The following is a 26,713-nucleotide window of genomic DNA, read 5'->3' on the forward strand; positions in this document are numbered from 1 at the left end:
GTAACTGGTAGGCACCAGGTTCAGTGAATATTTACTGGAAGAATCCACACCACCACCTACCAGGGCAAGACAAAGGAAGTTTCCTCCACCCAAGTAAGCCTCCTCGGAGCTATCCCAGGTAGGATCACCCCAGTGGGGACCTGGTGGCTGCCTCATCACCATGGTGTTGGCCTTGATCCCACGGGATAAGGGTGAAGTGCCGTGTGCACACCTGGGTGTGGGGTTGGCCCTCCAAAAGCACTCACTAGACGGGGTTAAGGTAACACGTGGTTTATTAGGGAAACACCTGGGAAAGATGAAAGTGGGGAAGCAGGATGGGACAGGGACATTCTTCAGATCCTAACAGATCTTACACATTTTCTAAGTTTGTAATGGCCTCAGCCTGCTGACTCCTAGACAGGGTCTTCTTCAATCTCAGTGTAACTGTCCTGTAAGGCAAAAAGGCCCTGGTTATTTCAATCTGATCTTATTTTTCCTATATTCATTTTGTCCTGTATAATATTGCTGTGGCCCAATGAATATCTGTGTGTTCTGCATCTATATGTGACAAAACATATTTCACTTCACATCTTATAGAGAGATCTCTGTATTGAATTGTGTGCACATTCTTATCAATATTTTTTTAAAATCTGATGGGAGACGAATTGCCTTATCTCTTGAAATGGGGAGTGTGATTCTCGGGGCCCAGACTGTATACAGCCATTGTTAAAAGAATGTAATGTAATGAATGTTGTTTGTGAATATTTTCATTTAAACTATGAGAAGGTGAGTGTGCATGTGCCAGATATTTTGCAAGAGGCTCTCTTTATGTACATTCTCTCTTTCTCCTCAGAATGACTTTAGGAAACCAGTATCAACCATGCCTCAGACAGAACAAAACTGAGGCTCTGAGTAGACCCCACGGATGGGCTGGTATCTGGAGCCAAGACAGCAGGAACACAGGCAAAGAATCGGGCTATTGCATATGTTTGTGGTCGTGAAGCCGAGAGCCAAGGATGGGAAACTGGAGGATGCTGGGGACGTGGTGACCGGGGTTCAGCTGGCACAGCTCGTGAAGGCTTTGAGTTCCGCGCTGAGAGGATGACTCATTCTGGAATCCAGGTTGTTGCTCCTGCAACCCTAACCCTTTCTCCACTTGTAGTCTGTAGGGTGTAATAAACTCAGGCAGATCAAATGTCCTGTCAGAACCAAGTTAAATTTCCCACAGCTACATGGGATTCTTTCTCAAAGACCCAGAACCTTCACAGTTCCAAGGGAAAAAAATCATCTACATTTCAAACTGTGAAGTAAAGGCTTCATGGCAAAAAAGGTATTTTGGCCAAGATCGTTCCACTGTTAACTCTGTGCTGTGTGAACGTAAGTGCGGCAGCTTGCCTTGGAACTCACGCTTGCTGTCAAACTCCTTGCTCAAGAGGCTGCCCCAACAGTGATGGCCTTCCAGCTCCAACTACCCAAATTCAAGAAACATCCATCTGGCACCAATTCAATTCTTCCTTCTCTTCAAAACCCTCCGGACAATATCCCAGGAGATTCCCATCTCCGTCTTTTGTACTCCTGGGCCCTCCACTGGTGCTTCCGTGACAGGTTCTCACAGTCTCCATCCTGTGTCATGGAGGCGACTCTCTCCTATGCGGCACCTGAAGCCACTGGAGTTTGAGATGTGTCGTGTCCCCTGCAGAGCTGAGCGCAAGGCCAAGGCTCCATCCACAGCTGCAGAACTGACATTTCTGGGTCTCTACAAACAATCTCCTCCCTTGTCTCCCAGGGACACCTGCTGCCCTGTTCAATGTATGAGGATGATGCAGCCCATCGGGTGACCTAAGACCCTTGAAAGTGTTACAGTGCCCGTGCCAGGTTGATCCTTGCATTGAAAAGCCTCAAGTAGCATCTATGACCTTCGGAGCAAACAACTCACACTGTCCAAATCATCTTACCGATGCTGGACATGGACGTGGAGCGGGAGGTCTGAGAGGCCCGCAGGGTGGAGCAGGAGGCCCGAATCTCAGCATGGGGGGTGGAGGGCCCCTCATGGGGTGCTGCATGCCAGGCAGTCTTGGGAAAGGAGGGGGCCCTCTTGCCGCCACAGGAACCTGCAGAGCAGAATTGAAGGTTTTCAAACACGTTGATATGACGTATAAAAGTACCAACACCAAGACAAACTGAGCCCCAATGAGGCAGGGTCACTGCCTGGCACCGTGTCCTCCCCCAAGTGTCCAGTCCTGCTCAGCCCCATGGACAGCTGGGGACAAAGGATGTCACGGGAGAGCAAGGCTGCCCCACATAGGACACAGCCTGTCCTGCAAATGTAGGAAGACAATGGGCAGGTAGAGAGACTTGTAAGAGGTGATTTCTGAACTGCTAAAGAACGTACATTCCAGACAGAAAGGGTCTATTTCCAGCCTCCCTTCAGCAACGCCAAAGAAGCTTGGTCTTTGCAGATAGAAACTGGAGAGAATGGAGGGGATGGGAGGTCTGCTCTCCACACATGCAAAGCAGCTCCTCTTCAGAGACCTTCCCAGGCCTCTCACGTGTCACCTCTGATTCTAGAACTCTGAGAGTTTAATCTCAATATCCTGCTCTAAAGCCAAGAGGATAGAGTCTAGGAGAGGAATGAGTGCATTTGCCTAGGGTCACTGCGTGGAAGAGGCAGAGGTCGATTCTGTAACAGGGCTGCCCGGCAGCCCCTGCTTGGCCCTCTCTGCCTGCCTCCCTGCCCGTGGAGCTCCTGCCCAGAACACAAAGATCTGTGGGGAGATCATATGCCTGGAGTCCTGCAGGGGATTGGGGTAAGTGTTTTCAGACAGAAATCACATCACCTACAGAAGTTCAATGTATGAGGATGATGCAGCCCATCGGGTGATCTAAGACCGTTGAAAGTGTTACAGTGCCCATGCCAGGTTGATCCTTGCATTGAAAAGCCTCAAGTAGCGTCTATGACCTTTGGTGCAAACAACTCACACTGTCCAAATCATCTTACCGATGCTGGACATGGACGTGGAGCGGGAGGTCTGAGAGGCCCGCAGGGTGGAGCAGGAGGCCCGAATCTCAGCATGGGGGGTGGAGGGCCCCTCATGGGGTGCTGCATGCCAGGCACTCTTGGGAAAGGAGGGGGCCCTCTTGCCGCCACAGGAACCTGCAGAGCAGAATTGAAGGTTTTCAAACACGTTGATATGACGTATAAAAGTACCAACACCAAGACAAACTGAGCCCCAATGAGGCAGGGTCACTGCCTGGCACCGTGTCCTCCCCCAAGTGTCCAGTCCTCCTCAGCCCCGTGGACAGCTGGGGACAAAGGATGTCACGGGAGAGCAGGGCTGCCCCACATAGGACACAGCCTGTCCTGCAAATGTAGGAAGACAATGGGCAGGTAGAGAGACTTGTAAGAGGTGATTTCTGAACTGCTAAAGAACGTACATTCCAGACAGAAAGGGTCTATTTCCAGCCTCCCTTCAGCAACGCCAAAGAAGCTTGGTCTTTGCAGATAGAAACTGGAGAGAATGGAGGGGATGGGAGGTCTGCTCTCCACACATGCAAAGCAGCTCCTCTTCAGAGACCTTCCCAGGCCTCTCACGTGTCACCTCTGATTCTAGAACTCTGAGAGTTTAATCTCAATATCCTGCTCTAAAGCCAAGAGGATAGAGTCTAGGAGAGGAATGAGTGCATTTGCCTAGGGTCACTGCGTGGAAGAGGCAGAGGTCGATTCTGTAACAGGGCTGCCCGGCAGCCCCTGCTTGGCCCTCTCTGCCTGCCTCCCTGCCCGTGGAGCTCCTGCCCAGAACACAAAGATCTGTGGGGAGATCATATGCCTGGAGTCCTGCAGGGGATTGGGGTAAGTGTTTTCAGACAGAAACCACATCACCTACAGAAGTTCAATGTATGAGGATGATGCAGCCCATCGGGTGATCTAAGACCCTTGAAAGTGTTACAGTGCCCGTGCCAGGTTGATCCTTGCATTGAAAAGCCTCAAGTAGCGTCTATGACCTTTGGTGCAAACAACTCACACTGTCCAAATCATCTTACCGATGCTGGACATGGACGTGGAGCGGGAGGTCTGAGAGGCCCGCAGGGTGGAGCAGGAGGCGCGAATCTCAGCATGGTGGGTGGAGGGCCCCTCATGGGGTGCTGCATGCCAGGCACTCTTGGGAAAGGAGGGGGCCCTCTTGCCGCCACAGGAACCTGCAGAGCAGAATTGAAGGTTTTCAAACACGTTGATATGACGTATAAAAGTACCAACACCAAGACAAACTGAGCCCCAATGAGGCAGGGTCACTGCCTGGCACCGTGTCCTCCCCCAAGTGTCCAGTCCTCCTCAGCCCCGTGGACAGCTGGGGACAAAGGATGTCACGGGAGAGCAGGGCTGCCCCACATAGGACACAGCCTGTCCTGCAAATGTAGGAAGACAATGGGCAGGTAGAGAGACTTGTAAGAGGTGATTTCTGAACTGCTAAAGAACGTACATTCCAGACAGAAAGGGTCTATTTCCAGCCTCCCTTCAGCAACGCCAAAGAAGCTTGGTCTTTGCAGATAGAAACTGGAGAGAATGGAGGGGATGGGAGGTCTGCTCTCCACACATGCAAAGCAGCTCCTCTTCAGAGACCTTCCCAGGCCTCTCACGTGTCACCTCTGATTCTAGAACTCTGAGAGTTTAATCTCAATATCCTGCTCTAAAGCCAAGAGGATAGAGTCTAGGAGAGGAATGAGTGCATTTGCCTAGGGTCACTGCGTGGAAGAGGCAGAGGTCGATTCTGTAACAGGGCTGCCCGGCAGCCCCTGCTTGGCCCTCTCTGCCTGCCTCCCTGCCCGTGGAGCTCCTGCCCAGAACACAAAGATCTGTGGGGAGATCATATGCCTGGAGTCCTGCAGGGGATTGGGGTAAGTGTTTTCAGACAGAAATCACATCACCTACAGAAGTTCAATGTATGAGGATGATGCAGCCCATCGGGTGATCTAAGACCGTTGAAAGTGTTACAGTGCCCGTGCCAGGTTGATCCTTGCATTGAAAAGCCTCAAGTAGCGTCTATGACCTTTGGTGCAAACAACTCACACTGTCCAAATCATCTTACCGATGCTGGACATGGACGTGGAGCGGGAGGTCTGAGAGGCCCGCAGGGTGGAGCAGGAGGCCCGAATCTCAGCATGGGGGGTGGAGGGCCCCTCATGGGGTGCTGCATGCCAGGCACTCTTGGGAAAGGAGGGGGCCCTCTTGCCGCCACAGGAACCTGCAGAGCAGAATTGAAGGTTTTCAAACATGTTGATATGACGTATAAAAGTACCAACACCAAGACAAACTGAGCCCCAATGAGGCAGGGTCACTGCCTGGCACCGTGTCCTCCCCCAAGTGTCCAGTCCTCCTCAGCCCCGTGGACAGCTGGGGACAAAGGATGTCACGGGAGAGCAGGGCTGCCCCACATAGGACACAGCCTGTCCTGCAAATGTAGGAAGACAACGGGCAGGTAGAGAGACTTGTAAGAGGTGATTTCTGAACTGCTAAAGAACGTACATTCCAGACAGAAAGGGTCTATTTCCAGCCTCCCTTCAGCAACGCCAAAGAAGCTTGGTCTTTGCAGATAGAAACTGGAGAGAATGGAGGGGATGGGAGGTCTGCTCTCCACACATGCAAAGCAGCTCCTCTTCAGAGACCTTCCCAAGCCTCTCACGTGTCACCTCTGATTCTAGAACTCTGAGAGTTAAATCTCAATATCCTGCTCTAAAGCCAAGAGGATAGAGTCTAGGAGAGGAATGAGTGCATTTGCCTAGGGTCACTGCGTGGAAGAGGCAGAGGTCGATTCTGTAACAGGGCTGCCCGGCAGCCCCTGCTTGGCCCTCTCTGCCTGCCTCCCTGCCCGTGGAGCTCCTGCCCAGGACACAAAGATCTGTGGGGAGATCATATGCCTGGAGTCCTGCAGGGGATTGGGGTAAGTGTTTTCAGACAGAAATCACATCACCTACAGAAGTTCAATGTATGAGGATGATGCAGCCCATCGGGTGATCTAAGACCGTTGAAAGTGTTACAGTGCCCGTGCCAGGTTGATCCTTGCATTGAAAAGCCTCAAGTAGCGTCTATGACCTTTGGTGCAAACAACTCACACTGTCCAAATCATCTTACCAATGCTGGACATGAACGTGTAGCGGGAGGTCTGAGAGGCCCGCAGGGTGGAGCAGGAGGCCCGAATCTCAGCATGGGGGGTGGAGGGCCCCTCATGGGGTGCTGCATGCCAGGCACTCTTGGGAAAGGAGGGGGCCCTCTTGCCGCCACAGGAACCTGCAGAGCAGAATTGAAGGTTTTCAAACACGTTGATATGACGTATAAAAGTACCAACACCAAGACAAACTGAGCCCCAATGAGGCAGGGTCACTGCCTGGCACCGTGTCCTCCCCCAAGTGTCCAGTCCTCCTCAGCCCCGTGGACAGCTGGGGACAAAGGATGTCACGGGAGAGCAGGGCTGCCCCACATAGGACACAGCCTGTCCTGCAAATGTAGGAAGACAACGGGCAGGTAGAGAGACTTGTAAGAGGTGATTTCTGAACTGCTAAAGAACGTACATTCCAGACAGAAAGGGTCTATTTCCAGCCTCCCTTCAGCAACGCCAAAGAAGCTTGGTCTTTGCAGATAGAAACTGGAGAGAATGGAGGGGATGGGAGGTCTGCTCTCCACACATGCAAAGCAGCTCCTCTTCAGAGACCTTCCCAAGCCTCTCACGTGTCACCTCTGATTCTAGAACTCTGAGAGTTAAATCTCAATATCCTGCTCTAAAGCCAAGAGGATAGAGTCTAGGAGAGGAATGAGTGCATTTGCCTAGGGTCACTGCGTGGAAGAGGCAGAGGTCGATTCTGTAACAGGGCTGCCCGGCAGCCCCTGCTTGGCCCTCTCTGCCTGCCTCCCTGCCCGTGGAGCTCCTGCCCAGGACACAAAGATCTGTGGGGAGATCATATGCCTGGAGTCCTGCAGGGGATTGGGGTAAGTGTTTTCAGACAGAAATCACATCACCTACAGAAGTTCAATGTATGAGGATGATGCAGCCCATCGGGTGATCTAAGACCGTTGAAAGTGTTACAGTGCCCGTGCCAGGTTGATCCTTGCATTGAAAAGCCTCAAGTAGCGTCTATGACCTTTGGTGCAAACAACTCACACTGTCCAAATCATCTTACCGATGCTGGACATGGACGTGGAGCGGGAGGTCTGAGAGGCCCGCAGGGTGGAGCAGGAGGCCCGAATCTCAGCATGGGGGGTGGAGGGCCCCTCATGGGGTGCTGCATGCCAGGCACTCTTGGGAAAGGAGGGGGCCCTCTTGCCGCCACAGGAACCTGCAGAGCAGAATTGAAGGTTTTCAAACATGTTGATATGACGTATAAAAGTACCAACACCAAGACAAACTGAGCCCCAATGAGGCAGGGTCACTGCCTGGCACCGTGTCCTCCCCCAAGTGTCCAGTCCTCTTCAGCCCCGTGGACAGCTGGGGACAAAGGATGTCATGGGAGAGCAGGGCTGCCCCACATAGGACACAGCCTGTCCTGCAAATGTAGGAAGACAATGGGCAGGTAGAGAGACTTGTAAGAGGTGATTTCTGAACTGCTAAAGAACATACATTCCAGACAGAAAGGGTCTATTTCCAGCCTCCCTTCAGCAACGCCAAAGAAGCTTGGTCTTTGCAGATAGAAACTGGAGAGAATGGAGGGATGGGAGGTCTGCTCTCCACACATGCAAAGCAGCTCCTCTTCAGAGACCTTCCCAGGCCTCTCACGTGTCACCTCTGATTCTAGAACTCTGAGAGTTTAATCTCAATATCCTGCTCTAAAGCCAAGAGGATAGAGTCTAGGAGAGGAATGAGTGCATTTGCCTAGGGTCACTGCGTGGAAGAGGCAGAGGTCGATTCTGTAACAGGGCTGCCCGGCAGCCCATGCTTGGCCCTCTCTGCCTGCCTCCCTGCCCGTGGAGCTCCTGCCCAGAACACAAAGATCTGTGGGGAGATCATATGCCTGGAGTCCTGCAGGGGATTGGGGTAAGTGTTTTCAGACAGAAATCACATCACCTACAGAAGTTCAATGTATGAGGATGATGCAGCCCATCGGGTGATCTAAGACCGTTGAAAGTGTTACAGTGCCCGTGCCAGGTTGATCCTTGCATTGAAAAGCCTCAAGTAGCGTCTATGACCTTTGGTGCAAACAACTCACACTGTCCAAATCATCTTACCGATGCTGGACATGGACGTGGAGCGGGAGGTCTGAGAGGCCCGCAGGGTGGAGCAGGAGGCCCGAATCTCAGCATGGGGGGTGGAGGGCCCCTCATGGGGTGCTGCATGCCAGGCACTCTTGGGAAAGGAGGGGGCCCTCTTGCCGCCACAGGAACCTGCAGAGCAGAATTGAAGGTTTTCAAACATGTTGATATGACGTATAAAAGTACCAACACCAAGACAAACTGAGCCCCAATGAGGCAGGGTCACTGCCTGGCACCGTGTCCTCCCCCAAGTGTCCAGTCCTCCTCAGCCCCGTGGACAGCTGGGGACAAAGGATGTCACGGGAGAGCAGGGCTGCCCCACATAGGACACAGCCTGTCCTGCAAATGTAGGAAGACAACGGGCAGGTAGAGAGACTTGTAAGAGGTGATTTCTGAACTGCTAAAGAACGTACATTCCAGACAGAAAGGGTCTATTTCCAGCCTCCCTTCAGCAACGCCAAAGAAGCTTGGTCTTTGCAGATAGAAACTGGAGAGAATGGAGGGGATGGGAGGTCTGCTCTCCACACATGCAAAGCAGCTCCTCTTCAGAGACCTTCCCAAGCCTCTCACGTGTCACCTCTGATTCTAGAACTCTGAGAGTTAAATCTCAATATCCTGCTCTAAAGCCAAGAGGATAGAGTCTAGGAGAGGAATGAGTGCATTTGCCTAGGGTCACTGCGTGGAAGAGGCAGAGGTCGATTCTGTAACAGGGCTGCCCGGCAGCCCCTGCTTGGCCCTCTCTGCCTGCCTCCCTGCCCGTGGAGCTCCTGCCCAGGACACAAAGATCTGTGGGGAGATCATATGCCTGGAGTCCTGCAGGGGATTGGGGTAAGTGTTTTCAGACAGAAATCACATCACCTACAGAAGTTCAATGTATGAGGATGATGCAGCCCATCGGGTGATCTAAGACCGTTGAAAGTGTTACAGTGCCCGTGCCAGGTTGATCCTTGCATTGAAAAGCCTCAAGTAGCGTCTATGACCTTTGGTGCAAACAACTCACACTGTCCAAATCATCTTACCAATGCTGGACATGAACGTGTAGCGGGAGGTCTGAGAGGCCCGCAGGGTGGAGCAGGAGGCCCGAATCTCAGCATGGGGGGTGGAGGGCCCCTCATGGGGTGCTGCATGCCAGGCACTCTTGGGAAAGGAGGGGGCCCTCTTGCCGCCACAGGAACCTGCAGAGCAGAATTGAAGGTTTTCAAACACGTTGATATGACGTATAAAAGTACCAACACCAAGACAAACTGAGCCCCAATGAGGCAGGGTCACTGCCTGGCACCGTGTCCTCCCCCAAGTGTCCAGTCCTCCTCAGCCCCGTGGACAGCTGGGGACAAAGGATGTCACGGGAGAGCAGGGCTGCCCCACATAGGACACAGCCTGTCCTGCAAATGTAGGAAGACAACGGGCAGGTAGAGAGACTTGTAAGAGGTGATTTCTGAACTGCTAAAGAACGTACATTCCAGACAGAAAGGGTCTATTTCCAGCCTCCCTTCAGCAACGCCAAAGAAGCTTGGTCTTTGCAGATAGAAACTGGAGAGAATGGAGGGGATGGGAGGTCTGCTCTCCACACATGCAAAGCAGCTCCTCTTCAGAGACCTTCCCAAGCCTCTCACGTGTCACCTCTGATTCTAGAACTCTGAGAGTTAAATCTCAATATCCTGCTCTAAAGCCAAGAGGATAGAGTCTAGGAGAGGAATGAGTGCATTTGCCTAGGGTCACTGCGTGGAAGAGGCAGAGGTCGATTCTGTAACAGGGCTGCCCGGCAGCCCCTGCTTGGCCCTCTCTGCCTGCCTCCCTGCCCGTGGAGCTCCTGCCCAGGACACAAAGATCTGTGGGGAGATCATATGCCTGGAGTCCTGCAGGGGATTGGGGTAAGTGTTTTCAGACAGAAATCACATCACCTACAGAAGTTCAATGTATGAGGATGATGCAGCCCATCGGGTGATCTAAGACCGTTGAAAGTGTTACAGTGCCCGTGCCAGGTTGATCCTTGCATTGAAAAGCCTCAAGTAGCGTCTATGACCTTTGGTGCAAACAACTCACACTGTCCAAATCATCTTACCAATGCTGGACATGAACGTGTAGCGGGAGGTCTGAGAGGCCCGCAGGGTGGAGCAGGAGGCCCGAATCTCAGCATGGGGGGTGGAGGGCCCCTCATGGGGTGCTGCATGCCAGGCACTCTTGGGAAAGGAGGGGGCCCTCTTGCCGCCACAGGAACCTGCAGAGCAGAATTGAAGGTTTTCAAACACGTTGATATGACGTATAAAAGTACCAACACCAAGACAAACTGAGCCCCAATGAGGCAGGGTCACTGCCTGGCACCGTGTCCTCCCCCAAGTGTCCAGTCCTCCTCAGCCCCGTGGACAGCTGGGGACAAAGGATGTCACGGGAGAGCAGGGCTGCCCCACATAGGACACAGCCTGTCCTGCAAATGTAGGAAGACAACGGGCAGGTAGAGAGACTTGTAAGAGGTGATTTCTGAACTGCTAAAGAACGTACATTCCAGACAGAAAGGGTCTATTTCCAGCCTCCCTTCAGCAACGCCAAAGAAGCTTGGTCTTTGCAGATAGAAACTGGAGAGAATGGAGGGGATGGGAGGTCTGCTCTCCACACATGCAAAGCAGCTCCTCTTCAGAGACCTTCCCAGGCCTCTCACGTGTCACCTCTGATTCTAGAACTCTGAGAGTTTAATCTCAATATCCTGCTCTAAAGCCAAGAGGATAGAGTCTAGGAGAGGAATGAGTGCATTTGCCTAGGGTCACTGCGTGGAAGAGGCAGAGGTCGATTCTGTAACAGGGCTGCCCGGCAGCCCCTGCTTGGCCCTCTCTGCCTGCCTCCCTGCCCGTGGAGCTCCTGCCCAGAACACAAAGATCTGTGGGGAGATCATATGCCTGGAGTCCTGCAGGGGATTGGGGTAAGTGTTTTCAGACAGAAATCACATCACCTACAGAAGTTCAATGTATGAGGATGATGCAGCCCATCGGGTGATCTAAGACCGTTGAAAGTGTTACAGTGCCCGTGCCAGGTTGATCCTTGCATTGAAAAGCCTCAAGTAGCGTCTATGACCTTTGGTGCAAACAACTCACACTGTCCAAATCATCTTACCGATGCTGGACATGGACGTGGAGCGGGAGGTCTGAGAGGCCCGCAGGGTGGAGCAGGAGGCCCGAATCTCAGCATGGGGGGTGGAGGGCCCCTCATGGGGTGCTGCATGCCAGGCACTCTTGGGAAAGGAGGGGGCCCTCTTGCCGCCACAGGAACCTGCAGAGCAGAATTGAAGGTTTTCAAACATGTTGATATGACGTATAAAAGTACCAACACCAAGACAAACTGAGCCCCAATGAGGCAGGGTCACTGCCTGGCACCGTGTCCTCCCCCAAGTGTCCAGTCCTCTTCAGCCCCGTGGACAGCTGGGGACAAAGGATGTCATGGGAGAGCAGGGCTGCCCCACATAGGACACAGCCTGTCCTGCAAATGTAGGAAGACAATGGGCAGGTAGAGAGACTTGTAAGAGGTGATTTCTGAACTGCTAAAGAACATACATTCCAGACAGAAAGGGTCTATTTCCAGCCTCCCTTCAGCAACGCCAAAGAAGCTTGGTCTTTGCAGATAGAAACTGGAGAGAATGGAGGGATGGGAGGTCTGCTCTCCACACATGCAAAGCAGCTCCTCTTCAGAGACCTTCCCAGGCCTCTCACGTGTCACCTCTGATTCTAGAACTCTGAGAGTTTAATCTCAATATCCTGCTCTAAAGCCAAGAGGATAGAGTCTAGGAGAGGAATGAGTGCATTTGCCTAGGGTCACTGCGTGGAAGAGGCAGAGGTCGATTCTGTAACAGGGCTGCCCGGCAGCCCCTGCTTGGCCCTCTCTGCCTGCCTCCCTGCCCGTGGAGCTCCTGCCCAGAACACAAAGATCTGTGGGGAGATCATATGCCTGGAGTCCTGCAGGGGATTGGGGTAAGTGTTTTCAGACAGAAATCACATCACCTACAGAAGTTCAATGTATGAGGATGATGCAGCCCATCGGGTGATCTAAGACCGTTGAAAGTGTTACAGTGCCCGTGCCAGGTTGATCCTTGCATTGAAAAGCCTCAAGTAGCGTCTATGACCTTTGGTGCAAACAACTCACACTGTCCAAATCATCTTACCGATGCTGGACATGGACGTGGAGCGGGAGGTCTGAGAGGCCCGCAGGGTGGAGCAGGAGGCCCGAATCTCAGCATGGGGGGTGGAGGGCCCCTCATGGGGTGCTGCATGCCAGGCACTCTTGGGAAAGGAGGGGGCCCTCTTGCCGCCACAGGAACCTGCAGAGCAGAATTGAAGGTTTTCAAACATGTTGATATGACGTATAAAAGTACCAACACCAAGACAAACTGAGCCCCAATGAGGCAGGGTCACTGCCTGGCACCGTGTCCTCCCCCAAGTGTCCAGTCCTCCTCAGCCCCGTGGACAGCTGGGGACAAAGGATGTCACGGGAGAGCAGGGCTGCCCCACATAGGACACAGCCTGTCCTGCAAATGTAGGAAGACAACGGGCAGGTAGAGAGACTTGTAAGAGGTGATTTCTGAACTGCTAAAGAACGTACATTCCAGACAGAAAGGGTCTATTTCCAGCCTCCCTTCAGCAACGCCAAAGAAGCTTGGTCTTTGCAGATAGAAACTGGAGAGAATGGAGGGGATGGGAGGTCTGCTCTCCACACATGCAAAGCAGCTCCTCTTCAGAGACCTTCCCAAGCCTCTCACGTGTCACCTCTGATTCTAGAACTCTGAGAGTTAAATCTCAATATCCTGCTCTAAAGCCAAGAGGATAGAGTCTAGGAGAGGAATGAGTGCATTTGCCTAGGGTCACTGCGTGGAAGAGGCAGAGGTCGATTCTGTAACAGGGCTGCCCGGCAGCCCCTGCTTGGCCCTCTCTGCCTGCCTCCCTGCCCGTGGAGCTCCTGCCCAGGACACAAAGATCTGTGGGGAGATCATATGCCTGGAGTCCTGCAGGGGATTGGGGTAAGTGTTTTCAGACAGAAACCACATCACCTACAGAAGTTAGAGGAGCTCAACTGCAATATTAACCTAAATTCATAGTTAATACCGTACAGTAATTACATTAAGAGATGCAGACTAATTTTACACAAAGGAGAAATGAGGTGGGAAGTCTCGATAACAGAATAAAATGTACTTTCATCCTGAGGTAGACAAACTTGTGAGGTGTATTCAGAAGGCTTACCAGCTCTAACAGCCACACGGGTCATTCAAGAATACACAGACGTGAGTCTAATTTAAGGCCTATGCTGGAAATTGGACCTCTGGGTCATAACCGACCTCACTACTCAATATTTCACTCACTGTACATTCTGACTAAATTATGTAATGTCTGATAATTCAGGCCATTTTAACTGGAGAAATTCTGCCCAAGCACAAATGGGGCACTGATAAATTACAGAATTTCAAATTAATTGACTTTGTCTAAGTGCACACAAAATAGCTTGAAGCACACAATATAAAACTGGAGTGTGACTGTTCACATTTTTCAGTAATGAGGATGATAGCAGATGTTTTTAAGAGGCGACCAGGTAATCCAAAATCAGGAGACATGTAAAATGACAAAAAAAAAACCATGTCAGTAATCCAGTGACAAAATTATATGATGAAAGCCCTGGAGATCCCTCAGAGCCAAATAACCTGTGCCCTCCTTCCACTTAGAACCCTCTATTGGGTTTCCCCTGGATATCTTTTGAAATTTGAAATCCCCAACAAGAACAGATGACCTAGGGAGCCAATCAAGCCACCAAGTCATTATGTTTGACCCAATACAAAATAAAGCCCACCTGTCCTAATCCAGACCATGTAAGACGGCAAACCCTTGTCAAGCTCACTTCCTTTTTAGGTCTTTAAAAATCATTTGCCAACTCTAGAAACCAGAAGCCACTTCCATTCTTGCAAGTGATCTGGCTTCCTTTAGTGCGGAAAACTTTGGTATCCTGAAGAAAGTGCTCCAGTCTGCAAATTCGACTCAGATTTGTCTTTGGACTCCAGCAAGTAAAGGAGATCCTTGAGGAAGCAACTGTACTGTGGCTGTTTTGGAACTATGTACCCCAGAGAAACAGTTTCTTAGGATTAATCTATGCCTGTGGGGGTGAACCCATGGTAAGTAGGACCTATTAATGAGGTTACTTCAGTTAAGGTGTGGCCCAGCTCAATCAGGATGGGTCTTCGTCCTACTTCTGTGCCCTCCTTCCACTTATAAGTCTCTTATTAGCTGAATGAAATTCAAAGAGATAGAAAGACATGGAGCAGCCAGAAGCCGAAATTCAGCGGAACCTGGGAGAGAAAGGAAAGGCCAGGAGAGAAGCCGTGTGAGCTGTGGTGTGAGAAGAAAGCCAAGGCCAAGGATCACCGGCAGCCAGACCCAGAAGCCATTCTTTTGGGAAAAGCCCCACCTGGATGATGCCTCGATTTGCACTTCTCCTGGCCTCAAAGCCAGGAGCCAATCAATTCCCATTGTTTAAGCCAATCCACTGCATGGTATGTGCTTTGAAAGCCAGAATACTAAAACATGCACCATGCGATGTGAAAACTGTGGAGTTTTTAAGAGTCTGTCTCCTCCTGTTCCTTCCAGAAATGCAACCACCTGAGCCCTTCAGGCCTCAGTGTCTCAGGACTTACCGCTTCTGGAGACACCCCAAAGGTGACCGGCTGGGATGGAAGCCGCCCCGCAGGCTTCTGGGGAGGAGTTTGCTATTTGGAAAGGAAAGGAGACAGTAAAAGTGTCAATGAACACAGCAAAGGGGAGGCAGGAGAGGGTGTCGGGACAAAGGGTGATGATGCAATTTCCTGAAATGGTTCCTCACTATTGAAAATGGGGCCCATTTACCTTGCCCTCCGCTGTCTGATCGGCCGGGAATGAGCTCCCAGAGCTGCTGCTCCTCCTGGGGAGTGCACCAGGTCCTTGGGCTACAAGGAGGAGAACTGGCTGAGGTGCGCTCAGATTTTAGTTTGAGGTGGGGGAAGAATAACACCCCCCACCCCTCCCTCCACCATCTCAGTCTCTTCAATCCACTTAGGACACTCATCAGAGACACAGGGTTTCCCAGAGGCTTCGGATGAACAGGGGCCATACCCCGACCCTTGAGGGGGACACGACAGAGCTCCGGCTGCAGGTCCAGGTGTTTTCATCATGAATCAAGCAGTTGTGGACAGGGAGCACTGGACATCAACACTGAAACCAGGGGTCTCCCAATACACAGGGGGAGGTCACAAATGTAAGCCAAGATTAGATAAGAGGATGAAAAGAGCCTTGGATGGGAAGAATATCAGCTAACCCTACACACTGGGAGCCCAGCTGCTACCCTTCAAGCCATGGGGAGGGGTTGTAAAAAATACTTCTGTCTTTAGACAACCTGATTTCCATATGTAACCAGGATTATATAAATATTTCTGAATAGAAATGGCCTTAATATTATGTCATAGTAATGAGGAAAAGAAAGAACTATGGGGCTTTAGTGAAAAGTTTTAGAGTGACAAGTATCAGGTTGGAGAAGTAATATTACAAAGAAATTTATAGGGCACTCTAACAATAAAAAATTAAAACAAACAAAAATAACAAAAGAACCTCTAAGAATAGTAAATAAATGCTTGTTTCTTAAAACAGATCATGGAGCAGACTATGTATCCGCTGAAACGTGTCAAGAAAATTGCTTCCCTAGCCAGGTCACAGATGCCACACTCTAAAAGGTTTTGTGTGATTTTTCTCCAGAGAAGGAAAAACAAACCCTTCAAGCATTTAACTACAAGGGAGGGGAGAGGGTGCTGCCCCCAGTCCTGCCTAGTGACATCTCTTCAGTTGAGAGTGACCCTGCGTCGGGGTGGAGGGTGTTCGCTGGCTCCCGAATGACCCCAGCTACACTGTTCGGTGGAGTCCCCAGGACCCGAAAAGGCAGCCCTGGGTCTCCGAGAGGCCACCTGCTCTCTTTGGGTAAGTGCATTGGATTGTTTTCAGGCTGCACAAGGATTGCCTGCCTGGATTTTGCAGCAGAAATGAATCTGTAGCTCTTCACAGGAGACGCCCTACCTCTAGGTGGAAGGTTGTCCACATCAGATCTCACTGGCACTGGTGTCTCAATGCCGCCTTGTTCTTGGGGCTTCTTACTTTGCATAATGTTCAGTCTTGAATATAAAAAAGAATGAAATTGAATAAAATTAGAAAACCATGTCCTTTAGTAGACACCAAATAAACTGGACTTAAAAACTTGAAAACACCCTGAAAAAAAATGGATGTCAAAAACTCATACCTGTAAGTATGAGATGTTCAAGAAGGATGATGTACACAACTTACTCTCAAATGCTTAGACAGTAGATAGACAGACTGGACAGACAGACAGACGGATAGATAGAATTACATGAAAAATGTGGCAAAATGTTCATGTGGCAGATCTAAGCATTCAGGGTGGCTTACGTTGGAGTTCTATTAATGAGCTTTCTGTTATTATTGCAACTGTTCAAAAATGATTGAAATTATTTAAAAAAAATCCCATACCTATATTTCAAGAAAGCAGATAACTTGGTCTCCCCAGCCAACGCTCTCTCTAGAACTCGGATTCTAATCTATGGGACAAAAACACATCCACTTTCAATTGAAGTCGACTGTGTGCAGAAGGAAGGAAAGATAGAAAGATCTTACCCAGGAGTCATGAGCATTCTTCTCATGATGCATGATCTGAAAATAACAAGAAATTTAAACAAACATGTTTAGGGATCCTCAAGGCCATTAGAATCTTCTGCATGATGTGCTGAAGAATCTGCAAGCCTCAGGCTGAATCAGTGTTACCTGTTGTTTGAACGAGCGCTCTGCTTCCTGCCGTTCCTGATTCAACTCTTCCATTCTTTGTCTGTGAGTGACAATGGCTTACATCAGAAAATGCACAACATTGATGATGCTTATAAATGCTCTGCTTCTCTTCCCATCGCCCTAACAACTGGCCCCTTGGAGACATTACCCATACATGTGAGCGTGCACGTCACATGATGCTATGGGCACAATAGGATAAAAGCACTGCTCAATAATTTCCTATTTGTTATTTCATGTATGGAAGGTTCTGAGGTGACAGGGTATAGTGCTCTTACCCATTCTGAGTATTTCCCTAATTTATTGTTCTAAGAATATCTTTCCTCATAAAGCTTTATTATCCTTTAATTTTGTCCTCAGCACAATGCCCAGGGCTGCAACAACTGGGTCCATCAAAGGGCATGATCATTTTCTCTTTTAAATTTCTTTTTCTGCTTTAGAGATGTTGTGGGTTTCCAGAACAATCATGCATAAAATACAGGATTTCCATATACCACCCCACGACAACCCCTTGCATTGGTATGAAACATTTCTTAAAGTTTAGATTAACACATTTTATAATTGTACTATTAATGTCCACAGTTTAACTTAGGGTTCACTGTGTAGTGTAGTTCCATGGATTTTTTTTGGTAATTTTTATTCTTTTACCATATATGTCCTAGTTTGCTAATGCTGCTGGAATGCAAAACACCAGAAATGGATTGGCTTTTATAAAGGGGGTTTATTTGGTTACACAGTTATAGTCTTAAGGCCATAAAGGGTCCAAGATAACGCATCACAATCGGGTACCTTCGCTGGAGGATGGCCAGTGGTGTCTGGAAAACCTCTGTTAGCTGGGAAGGCACGCAGCTGGTGTCTGCTCCAAAGTTCTGCTTTCAAAATGGCTTTCTCCCAGGACGTTCCTCTCTAGGCTGCAGCTCCTCAAAAATGTCACTCTTAGTTGCACTTGGGTTATTTGTCTTGTCATAGCTTCTCTGGAGCAAGAGTCTGTTCTCAATGGCCATCTTCAAACTGTCTCATCTGCAGCTCCTGTGCTTTCTTCAAAGTGTCCCTCTTGGCTGTCGCTCCTCTTCAAAATGTCACTCTCAGCTGCACTGAGTTCCTTCTGTTTGTCAGCTCATTTATATGGCTCCAGTGATTTAATTATGCCCACTCTGAATGGGTGGGGTAAACCTCCATGGAAATTATCCAATTAGAATCATCGCCCGCAGTTGGGTGGGGCGCATTTCCATGCAAACAACCTAATCCAAATGTTCCAACTTAATCCCCACTAATATGTCTGCCCCACAAGATTGCATCAAAGAATATGGCTTTTCCTGGGGGACATAATACCTTCAAACCAGCACACCATATACACAATTTAACATTTCTCCTTTTTATCATATTCTGATATATATTTCTGCCATATCTATCTGTCTATCCATCTATCTATCTATCTATCTACCTACCTACCTACCTCACTCCTAGCTCCAGAGGGTAGAAGACCCCTTTGTCAGGAGGCAGGCAGAGAGGGAGCAAGCAGGGGCTGGTGGGAGCTATATATATATATTTATATCACCCCCATGCATTACCAAAAGATAGCGTCATTCCAGATAGGAACCCTGTACCTGTAAGCCTTAGCTTTCCATTCCCTGTATCCACCACATCCCTGGTAACCTATATCCTATATTCTGACTCTGTAAGTTTGCTTATTCTAATTGTTTCAAATCAGTGAGATCATAATATTTGTCCTTTTGTGTCTGGCTCATTTCACTCAATATGATGTCTTCAAGGTTCATTCACATTGTGGAATGTATCAGGGCTTCATCCCTTTTGACAGATGAATAATATTCCATCATATGTTTATACCAACTGATGGACACTCGGGTTGCTTCCATCTTTTGGCAATTGTGAATAATGCTGATGTGAATGTTGGTGAATTATTTTGAGAATATACGTAGTAGCAGGGTTGCCGGTAATACTGTAGTTCTATACTGAGGAACCACCAAACCATCTTCCATAGCGGCTGCACCATTTTACATCACCACTAGCAACGAATGAATGTTTCTATTTCTCAGCATACACTCCAACTTGCAACCATCCATTTTTTTAGAGCAGCCATTCCACTGGGTGTGAAATGGTATCTCATTATGGTTTTGATTTGCATTTCCCAGATGCTAAAGAGGTGGAGGACATTTTCACATGCTTTCTGGACATTTATCTTCTTTGGAGAGATATCTGTTCATGTCTTTTGACCATTTTTTAATTGGGTTGTTTTCTTGTTTTGTTGTTTAGTTTAAGGGTTTATTTGTTCTGGGTATTAATCCTTTATTGTGGTTTCCAAATATTTTCTCCCATTGTATAGGTTATCATTTCACTTTCAGGATAAAGCCCTCTGAGGAACAAAATATTTTAATTTTGATGAGGTCCCATTTATCTATTTTTTCTTTTGTTCCTTGGGCTCTTGGTGTAAGTTCTAAGAATCCACTGCCTAACACAAGGACCCAAAGAAGCCCCCCGTGATTTCTTTGAGGACTTTGATAGCTCTAGCTCTTATATTTAGGTTTTTGACCAATTTAGAGTTGATTTCTGAATGAAGTCTGCAGTAGGGGGTCCTTTAATTAATTAATTAATTTGTAAACGGAGATCCAGTTCTCCCAGCACCATTTGTTGAAGGGACTATTCTTTCCCAATGGAGCTGTCTTTCCCACTGTGTCAAAATAAGTTGTCCATATATGTGAGGGTTGATTTCTGAGCCCTCAATTCTGTTCCACTGGTCTCTATGTCTGTTCTTGTGCCAGTACCATACTGTTTGGAATAATATGGCTTTGTATTAAGTTTTAAGATTGAGAAGTGAGGGTCCTCCATTTTCATTCTTCTTTTTCAAGACGGCTTTAGCTATTCTGGGCCCCTTAGCGTTCCATAGAAATCTGATGATTGGTTTTTCCTTTTCTGCAAAGAACGTTGTTGGAAGGTTTACTGGCATTGCACTGAATCTATAAATTTCCTTAGGTAGTACTGACGTCTTTTTTTTTTTCATTTTTGTTCAATGTTTCCAAATGTAAAAAAAGTCAAGATTCTAACACCAATTATCTCAAATGAGACCATGCAAAATAACTCAAAATGTACAACCCTTCGGGGTTGCTGTTTTTTTCAATGGTGAGGTCAACAGAAAACTGAATGGCATGTGCTTGGTTGGAAAATGTCACCTGTTTACAAAACATGCAGGACAGTTTCTACCTCATGTCTGCAGGTCTTAATTTAAAATAAGGACTCTTTTTCTGTTTTTTATTTGGGAAGCACTGAACTGAAAATTTTAGCTACCCAATTTTACCCAACTACCACACAAAAAGCACAAATGATGGTCCCAACACGACAAACTTGGGAGGGTTGAGATAGTAGACAGTATTAGCTCTAGTAGGTTCAACTGTTGAGATTGAAAATGTTGGCTTTTTCTCTTAAGAGAAATTTCCTTAGGGCCTTTCCTCTAACTTTGCTATACTGGGTTCCAGAAGAATCCCCATGAATTTAAAGGGTGACAACTGCAAAGTATTCTGTTGTATTATACAAATAGAAGACCTCGGAACATTGTTAGTTGGATAGACTAAAGATGGTTGTTTGCTAAATGGCACTGAAGAAAATCCTGACCCAAGTGGGACTACTTAGTCCAAATATTTCTTACTTAAGAAAACTATACAACAATATTTATAGGCTAACTTTCTAAGAGATGGTTGATATCAATCCTGTACATATTTCACATGTCAAATACATAGTTCAAGAGTTTATAAAATAAGATCATGCATTATTACCTCTAAGAATATCATATACAAGAGAAATCCCCCCAAATACTTGTGGCAGCATTTCAAGTGGAAGCAGTCTTATATACAAAAACAATCCAGTTTCTCTGCTGTTTTACGTATATAATTTAAATAATTTAAGAGATTACTGAAAAAAAAATCCTAGCCCATTGAAGATTGATAGAAAGTGTCAACTGTAGAATTTTAAATGTTTCCTTTGTAAAAAACACCCAGAATACATAGCCTCTGTACAAAGAAAAATATAAAATTCTAGATGATCCTATTTGATCACACTATAGAATTTAGAATGAAATTATGTCACTGGTTATTTTCTACTTTACTCATTCCTTTGACAGCATTAATTGTGAACTAAACTTTATATTTAGTTCAGCTTCATTTAAGGCATAAATTCTCATCTTCAAAATGTGGCACCAACTTTCCTTAAGTGTGACAGCACTCTATTTTTAGCACCAATTATATATTTATAGGTTAACAATCTGTGGAACAAAATGCTCTACTCTGATTTATACTCAGCAGTAAAATTTTTACAAAAGGCCTAAAAGTCTCCACAAATAGAATGACCTTTCACTTTCCCCCATCCTACATCTTAAAGGATTTCCTCCCTTCTCATTCCTGAGCCTGTGGGGGAAGTGCAGGAGTTTCAGAAAAGGTACCTATGGGTTTTAGATGGGATTCTTGATTTTAAGTGAGTATAAAGGCAAGTGAAAGACAAAATAATTCTTAGGTCAGGGTATGTTTTCGTGCCCCAAAATTACTTGTATGATAAATAGTACCTATTGACAATCTATAAAAGATGAGGCGTCAGAGGTGCCCTAACAATGTAAGCCTGAACAAGAAAACCACTTCACTCAACTGAGACAGAGACATCGCTGCTGGGCGTTTAAGGTTAGACTCCAATTCCCTGGCTATTAGCAAACAGGGAAGTTGAACTGAAGTAGTGTCGCTACAATGAAAAACAAAATGTGTTTTAAAAGCAATTTATCTTGAGAAATATGGTTCCTAGGGGATTCTGTGTAGAAAGATGGGTAAAGGGAGCTGGCCACTGAGCATGCTAAATCAAATTCCATGAATATAGTTTTCATAAGATGTATTTACTACATGCATTTTGCTAACAATACTTCCCTGAAAATTACCAACTCTGCAGTTCTACTTTGTGTTAAACTACTGTTGAGTTATAGGGGAAATAGTTCTATCAGCTAGCGATTGACATAATACCAGTTATGAAAATTAAGACAAACCAGTTGACAGATTGCTGAAAAGAGCAAATTAAATCCTTTGTCAAAATAGTTATGGCACAACACAGAAATAGCTGGAATCTGGAATTTATCAATTAAAATTATGAGCCTATGAAACTAATTTTGGAATGGATGCATAATTTTTTCAATACTAAGAAGTATCATTTTAACCAATTCTTGCAACAGAAGGATATGTTGAGTATATTGATGCTGTGGAATGAGAAAACATTTTAGGGGAAAATATACACACAAGTAAGTTAACTTGACAAAATAAACCAGACTGAGTCAAATGGACAAAAAAAAAACTGAAAAAAGCCTGTGGAAAAAAAAAAAAGACAAGCAAAAATAACATGGGAAGGCGGTCGGGGGCCACAGTTAAGGCATCTAAAAAAATTCCTCATGGCTTTGTCTTATTAAAATATTTTTACACATTAAAAAAAAAGATTTGAAAGCATCTGAAATACATGCACATTGTTTGAAAACCCTGTATGGCAAATTCAGGCAGTATGCAAGTGTCATTCGGATGTTTGTTTGCAAAGGAAAATAAAGAAGTCTCTGTCTCCAAAAGCTGGCCTATGGTGGTAGAGTTCCTCGGGATTCTCTCTGTTATACTAGATGGCAACCAAGAGGTCTGTGCAGCACGGAGACTCGCACAGAATGGCACCAGCGCCCCGCCGGCCAATATTGACATATCAATGATAGTCTTCCAAACCTTGAACATAGAATATCCTTCCATATTTAGGTCTTCCTTAATTCCTTTCTGCAATGTTTTACAGTTTTCTCTGTTCAAGTCCTTTGCATACTTGGTTAGATTTAATGCTAGGCATTTGATTCTTTTAGTTGCTATTGTGAATGGAATTTTTAAATTGATTTCTTCTTTGAGTTATTGATTGCTTGTGTATAGAAACATTATTGATTTGGAGGTGTTGATTTTGTGCGCTATCCCTTTGCTGGATTCATTTTTCAGGATTTTCCTATCATCTGCAAATAGGGAAAGTTTTCCTTCTTCCTTTCCATCTTGGGTTCCTTTTCTGTCTTTTCCTGCCTAATTGCTCTGGCAAGAACGTCCAGTACAATGTTGAATTACTGTGGTGACAGTGGGCTGTCGGAGGATAGTATCTCTACTGAGGAATCTGATTATGAGGATGCTGACTCCTGTCTATACTGCTCTCAAATACCACCTAATGCTTTCTGTTCTAACAGTGAAAAACCAGTTGTTCCTTCTGATATAAATGCATATTTAACAGAGCTTTTACCTAAAAACACTCAAGTACAATTTCCAAACGATGAAAGGTAGAAAGGCCTTACTATAATAACTGGAACAGATGATTCATACCCTTGAAGACCTGTATTAGATTATACTGAAGGAGAAGCTAAACAGTTTAAAAAGTTGTGAATATTTTTAGAAAGGGAAAAGCCCTTCTCAACCTTCTTAGATATAGATAACATGTCATCATCTGGTCCTCTGTAAAAATAGGTTGGGGCTTCAGCTATTACTTTAATCATAAATAAGTCATAAATAACGTAACAAGGTTGAATACAGTCCTAATCAAATGTATGCTTATCAATAGGATGTCATGGCTAAACTAACCAGAGAACAAAATGAGAAAACTATATTAAGTTAGAAACAAGTAATATTAATCTCTTTTCTAATTTTTAGACTTTATATAAGTAAAAGTAGGTTATATTACTCTTACAGAAATCATAGCTTAATTCGTAAAAATATTGTCAGTGGAGCTGTCTGCTTCTGTAATTCACACACTCCCCTCTTTGTCTCATGCTGCTTTTGCCTGAGGGAAAATTCCAGGTGAAGGATCACCATGAGGGGCTTTCCCAATCCAGCCTTTCCCAGCTAAAACAGGGCCAGGGACCCACGAAGGGGGTGCAGACCGGCTCCAGTGTGCCCTGTGGAGGGTTCAAGTTCAAAAGGACATCTCCAGTGGCTCCCAAAAGCTGCGTTTTCCTGACCTGTTCAGCAAAAGCAGCCCTTCAGCTAACTTTCACCTGCAGCCTGAGGACGCACAGCATCCTTAAATCTCCACAACTTCCCCCCTGTCAGGGCAATGTCATAACAATGGCTGCCACCACTTTTGTCCAGGGCAGGTTGAAACAATAGCTGACCTCAGAGCCAGGACCCAGTGATCCAAACTCGCTACCAAAAGCCCAGATCAGCGATGGGCAGCGCACACCCCTGTTCTTGCGGAAGAGGAGTTTTATGCCCCTTGCTATCCCGGGCAGGTAACCAGGGACTGGAACCCATGGTTGCCTGCAGAGAGAGTGGGGTATGGTGCCAGGGGCTGCTGTGCAAAGAAAGAAATGTATAGTTCTTTAACATAAATTTATCAGCCTCTTCCTCCTAATCTTCCCTGGATGCTGTACAGCATTCTTCTGGCTTCCGGAGCCTCACAACAGTTGTTTCAGACACTTCCTACATGTTTAATAGTTATTTTTGTGGAAGGACTGAGACCTGGGGCTCCCCACCATCTTCAGTGCAAAACATTTTAAAACCTGTATTAATCCAACACCAAACTGCTTTCCTAAGGAGCTACATCAATTTACACCACCCCAGAAATACATGCACAGACCAAGTTCCCACCCATTCTTGCAACAGAAATATTTGCATGAACCAAGTTTCCACACATTGTTGCAAACACTAAGGATTAGGAAATTTTTGATAATTTCATATTTTTCTTCATTTGTGAGCTTGGCTTTTTTCTTGGGTGAATTCTGTCTTCTGACCATTTATTTATAGTTCTGTGCTACTTTTCTCCAAACAATGTACAAAAGGCTGAAAACAGAGGAGAACCTAAGATGGTGGCTAGGTGAGACAGGGCAAAAAAACACCTCTGTGAAAAATACTAGATAAAAATCAGAAAGTGACCCAGGACACCACTTCCAGTGATGCACCAGCTGGACAAGGTCTGCTAAATCCACAGAGAATGTGCATTTGGTGAAAAGGCTGAAAACAAAATACTTCCCACAGGGTGTGCATGAGTCATGGTGTTCAATAGAACTCACCTGCAGATTCTGGCATCTTCTTCAGCCCTTCTTGCTTGCTCCTCTGCCTCTGAGAGCATCCTCAGGTGTTGTTGCTGACTGACTTTCAGTCTGTCCTCCCTAACATGGGAAAGAAATATACACCATACTCAGTCATGTACATGAAAGCTTTGTTGTTGATAAACACAGAGGAAAGAAGGCGTCAGGGGACCTAAGGGAGCTGATCGCGGCTACAGGGGGATGCCTGGGAGGGGACTACAAGGAAGGAGCTGGGAGAGGCCACCAGGGACCTGGGGAAGGGAGGGGGCCTGTGCCCTGTGGAGGTGGCTGGACCCACCCTACAGGGAGTGCTGTGTTCTCTGTGGACTGTGAGCCTAGAACAATATGGATGATATTCTAGAAGGTTCACCCTAGTAGCTACAGAGGGAATGGGTCAGAGCTTGGAAGGGTCACATAAGGTTAGGAATTTTGAGAGAAGGAAAGTAGTTAGGAGACTGGGACAGGAGAGGAGATGGAGCCTGAGGGAGGACATGGGCTTTGAGGGAGAGTGGGGCCGCAAACAGGGGACTGAATGGATGTCGGAGTTCTGACTCCATATCAGAAAGAAAAAAAAGTCATTTAAGTGACTATAGGACCACGCAGGGGGAGATTCTTTCATTAAACAGCAACTGAAAGGGGAAAAGTTTCTCTCAAAAAGATCAGGGTTAAGTGTGAACTGCAACAATATATGATAAAAGCAAACAGAGGCTGCTCAGTGAGCACAGAATGAGAGAAAAAGTCATTGGTCTGGTTTCAGGGTGTAATGGCATGAGAGAGTTGTGGCCTTCACAGTGATATAAATTGTATTTGCTCAGGAAGACAGGTCTTCTCTGAATCTAGCATATTCCCCAGAGAATAAAGTATAGAGGAGACACAAACAGCAATGGCCACATAAAACCCATTTTCAGAGTAATCTGTCTTTGCTAAGGAAGAACTCAAGAAAAGCACTATAAACGTATATATTCCAAAACTAATCTAACTCTATATTTGGGAGGTTCATATATGAAGAGAAGTGGGTTAGCCAAGTGTCCTTCTCCAAGGGTGTACTCCTTGCTCAACAACTTGTAACATTTGCTTGGAATATTTCCTTATTGTAAGTCCAAAACAAGGGACACATTTAATAGCTAACGGTACCTGAAAGATTTTATTCTACTGAGAGACAAGTCCTACAAAACATCCAAGATTTGCAAGAGCTCATGCAACAAATGAGGAGAAGATCTGAAACCAGTCAAGTAGAAAGCAAGTAGAAAGATGTGCTGGAAAACAGAAAGGAAAAGGATCGTGAAGGAAGACAGAAGCAGCTCAGCAGTGGTAAGCGATGGTATCAGGACCCTTCCCCTCCCAGGTAAATTACAGGCAAATATGACAATGATCTGCGCTGGCCCACAGGTCACTCCTATGGTAGTATTATAACAATGACCACGTGAACATCTTACTCTTCGGCGGCCTTCCTTTGCTGCTCAATGATCTCATCGAGACCCTGAACTCTCATGGCAAGGGCTTTGCATTGTGCTTCTATTGCAGCATTCTCAGACCTCAATAGACAGCAATCCTCCTCCAGTTTCTTAAGTTCTGTAAAGGAGAACACATCTG

General features: G+C 46.8%; 1 protein-coding gene across 19 annotated transcripts in view; it reads right to left on the reverse strand.

Moving 5' to 3' along the window:
* Positions 1-254: 254 nt before the first annotated feature.
* LOC119521042 (basic proline-rich protein-like) overlaps positions 255-26,713 on the reverse strand; it is a 44,162-nt gene continuing 17,703 nt past the window's right edge. For 14 of the 19 annotated variants that reach the window (XM_037819024.1, XM_037819016.1, XM_037819017.1 and 11 more), the window contains 20 exons: positions 26,557-26,692; positions 25,103-25,201; positions 17,035-17,095; positions 16,888-16,923; positions 16,744-16,811; positions 16,279-16,373; positions 15,082-15,161; positions 14,874-14,945; positions 12,363-12,518; positions 11,321-11,476; positions 10,278-10,433; positions 9,235-9,390; positions 8,192-8,347; positions 7,150-7,305; positions 6,107-6,262; positions 5,064-5,219; positions 4,021-4,176; positions 2,978-3,133; positions 1,935-2,090; positions 255-428 (listed from right to left, as the gene is read on the reverse strand). In XM_037819024.1, the coding sequence (XP_037674952.1) occupies positions 393-428; positions 1,935-2,090; positions 2,978-3,133; positions 4,021-4,176; positions 5,064-5,219; positions 6,107-6,262; positions 7,150-7,305; positions 8,192-8,347; positions 9,235-9,390; positions 10,278-10,433; positions 11,321-11,476; positions 12,363-12,518; positions 14,874-14,945; positions 15,082-15,161; positions 16,279-16,373; positions 16,744-16,811; positions 16,888-16,923; positions 17,035-17,095; positions 25,103-25,201; positions 26,557-26,692 (2,399 nt within the window). In that variant the 3' untranslated portion in view covers positions 255-392. Of the gene's footprint in view, positions 2,091-2,977; positions 3,134-4,020; positions 4,177-5,063; positions 5,220-6,106; positions 6,263-7,149; positions 7,306-8,191; positions 8,348-9,234; positions 9,391-10,277; positions 10,434-11,320; positions 11,477-12,362; positions 12,519-14,873; positions 14,946-15,081; positions 15,162-16,278; positions 16,374-16,743; positions 16,812-16,887; positions 16,924-17,034; positions 17,096-25,102; positions 25,202-26,556; positions 26,693-26,713 lie in introns of all 19 variants that reach the window. The other 5 variants (XR_005214290.1, XM_037819028.1, XM_037819030.1 and 2 more) reach the window with 5 other exon arrangements.

This window comes from Choloepus didactylus, chromosome 27 (assembly GCF_015220235.1).
Source record: "Choloepus didactylus isolate mChoDid1 chromosome 27, mChoDid1.pri, whole genome shotgun sequence".
Lineage (NCBI taxonomy): Eukaryota > Metazoa > Chordata > Mammalia > Pilosa > Megalonychidae > Choloepus > Choloepus didactylus.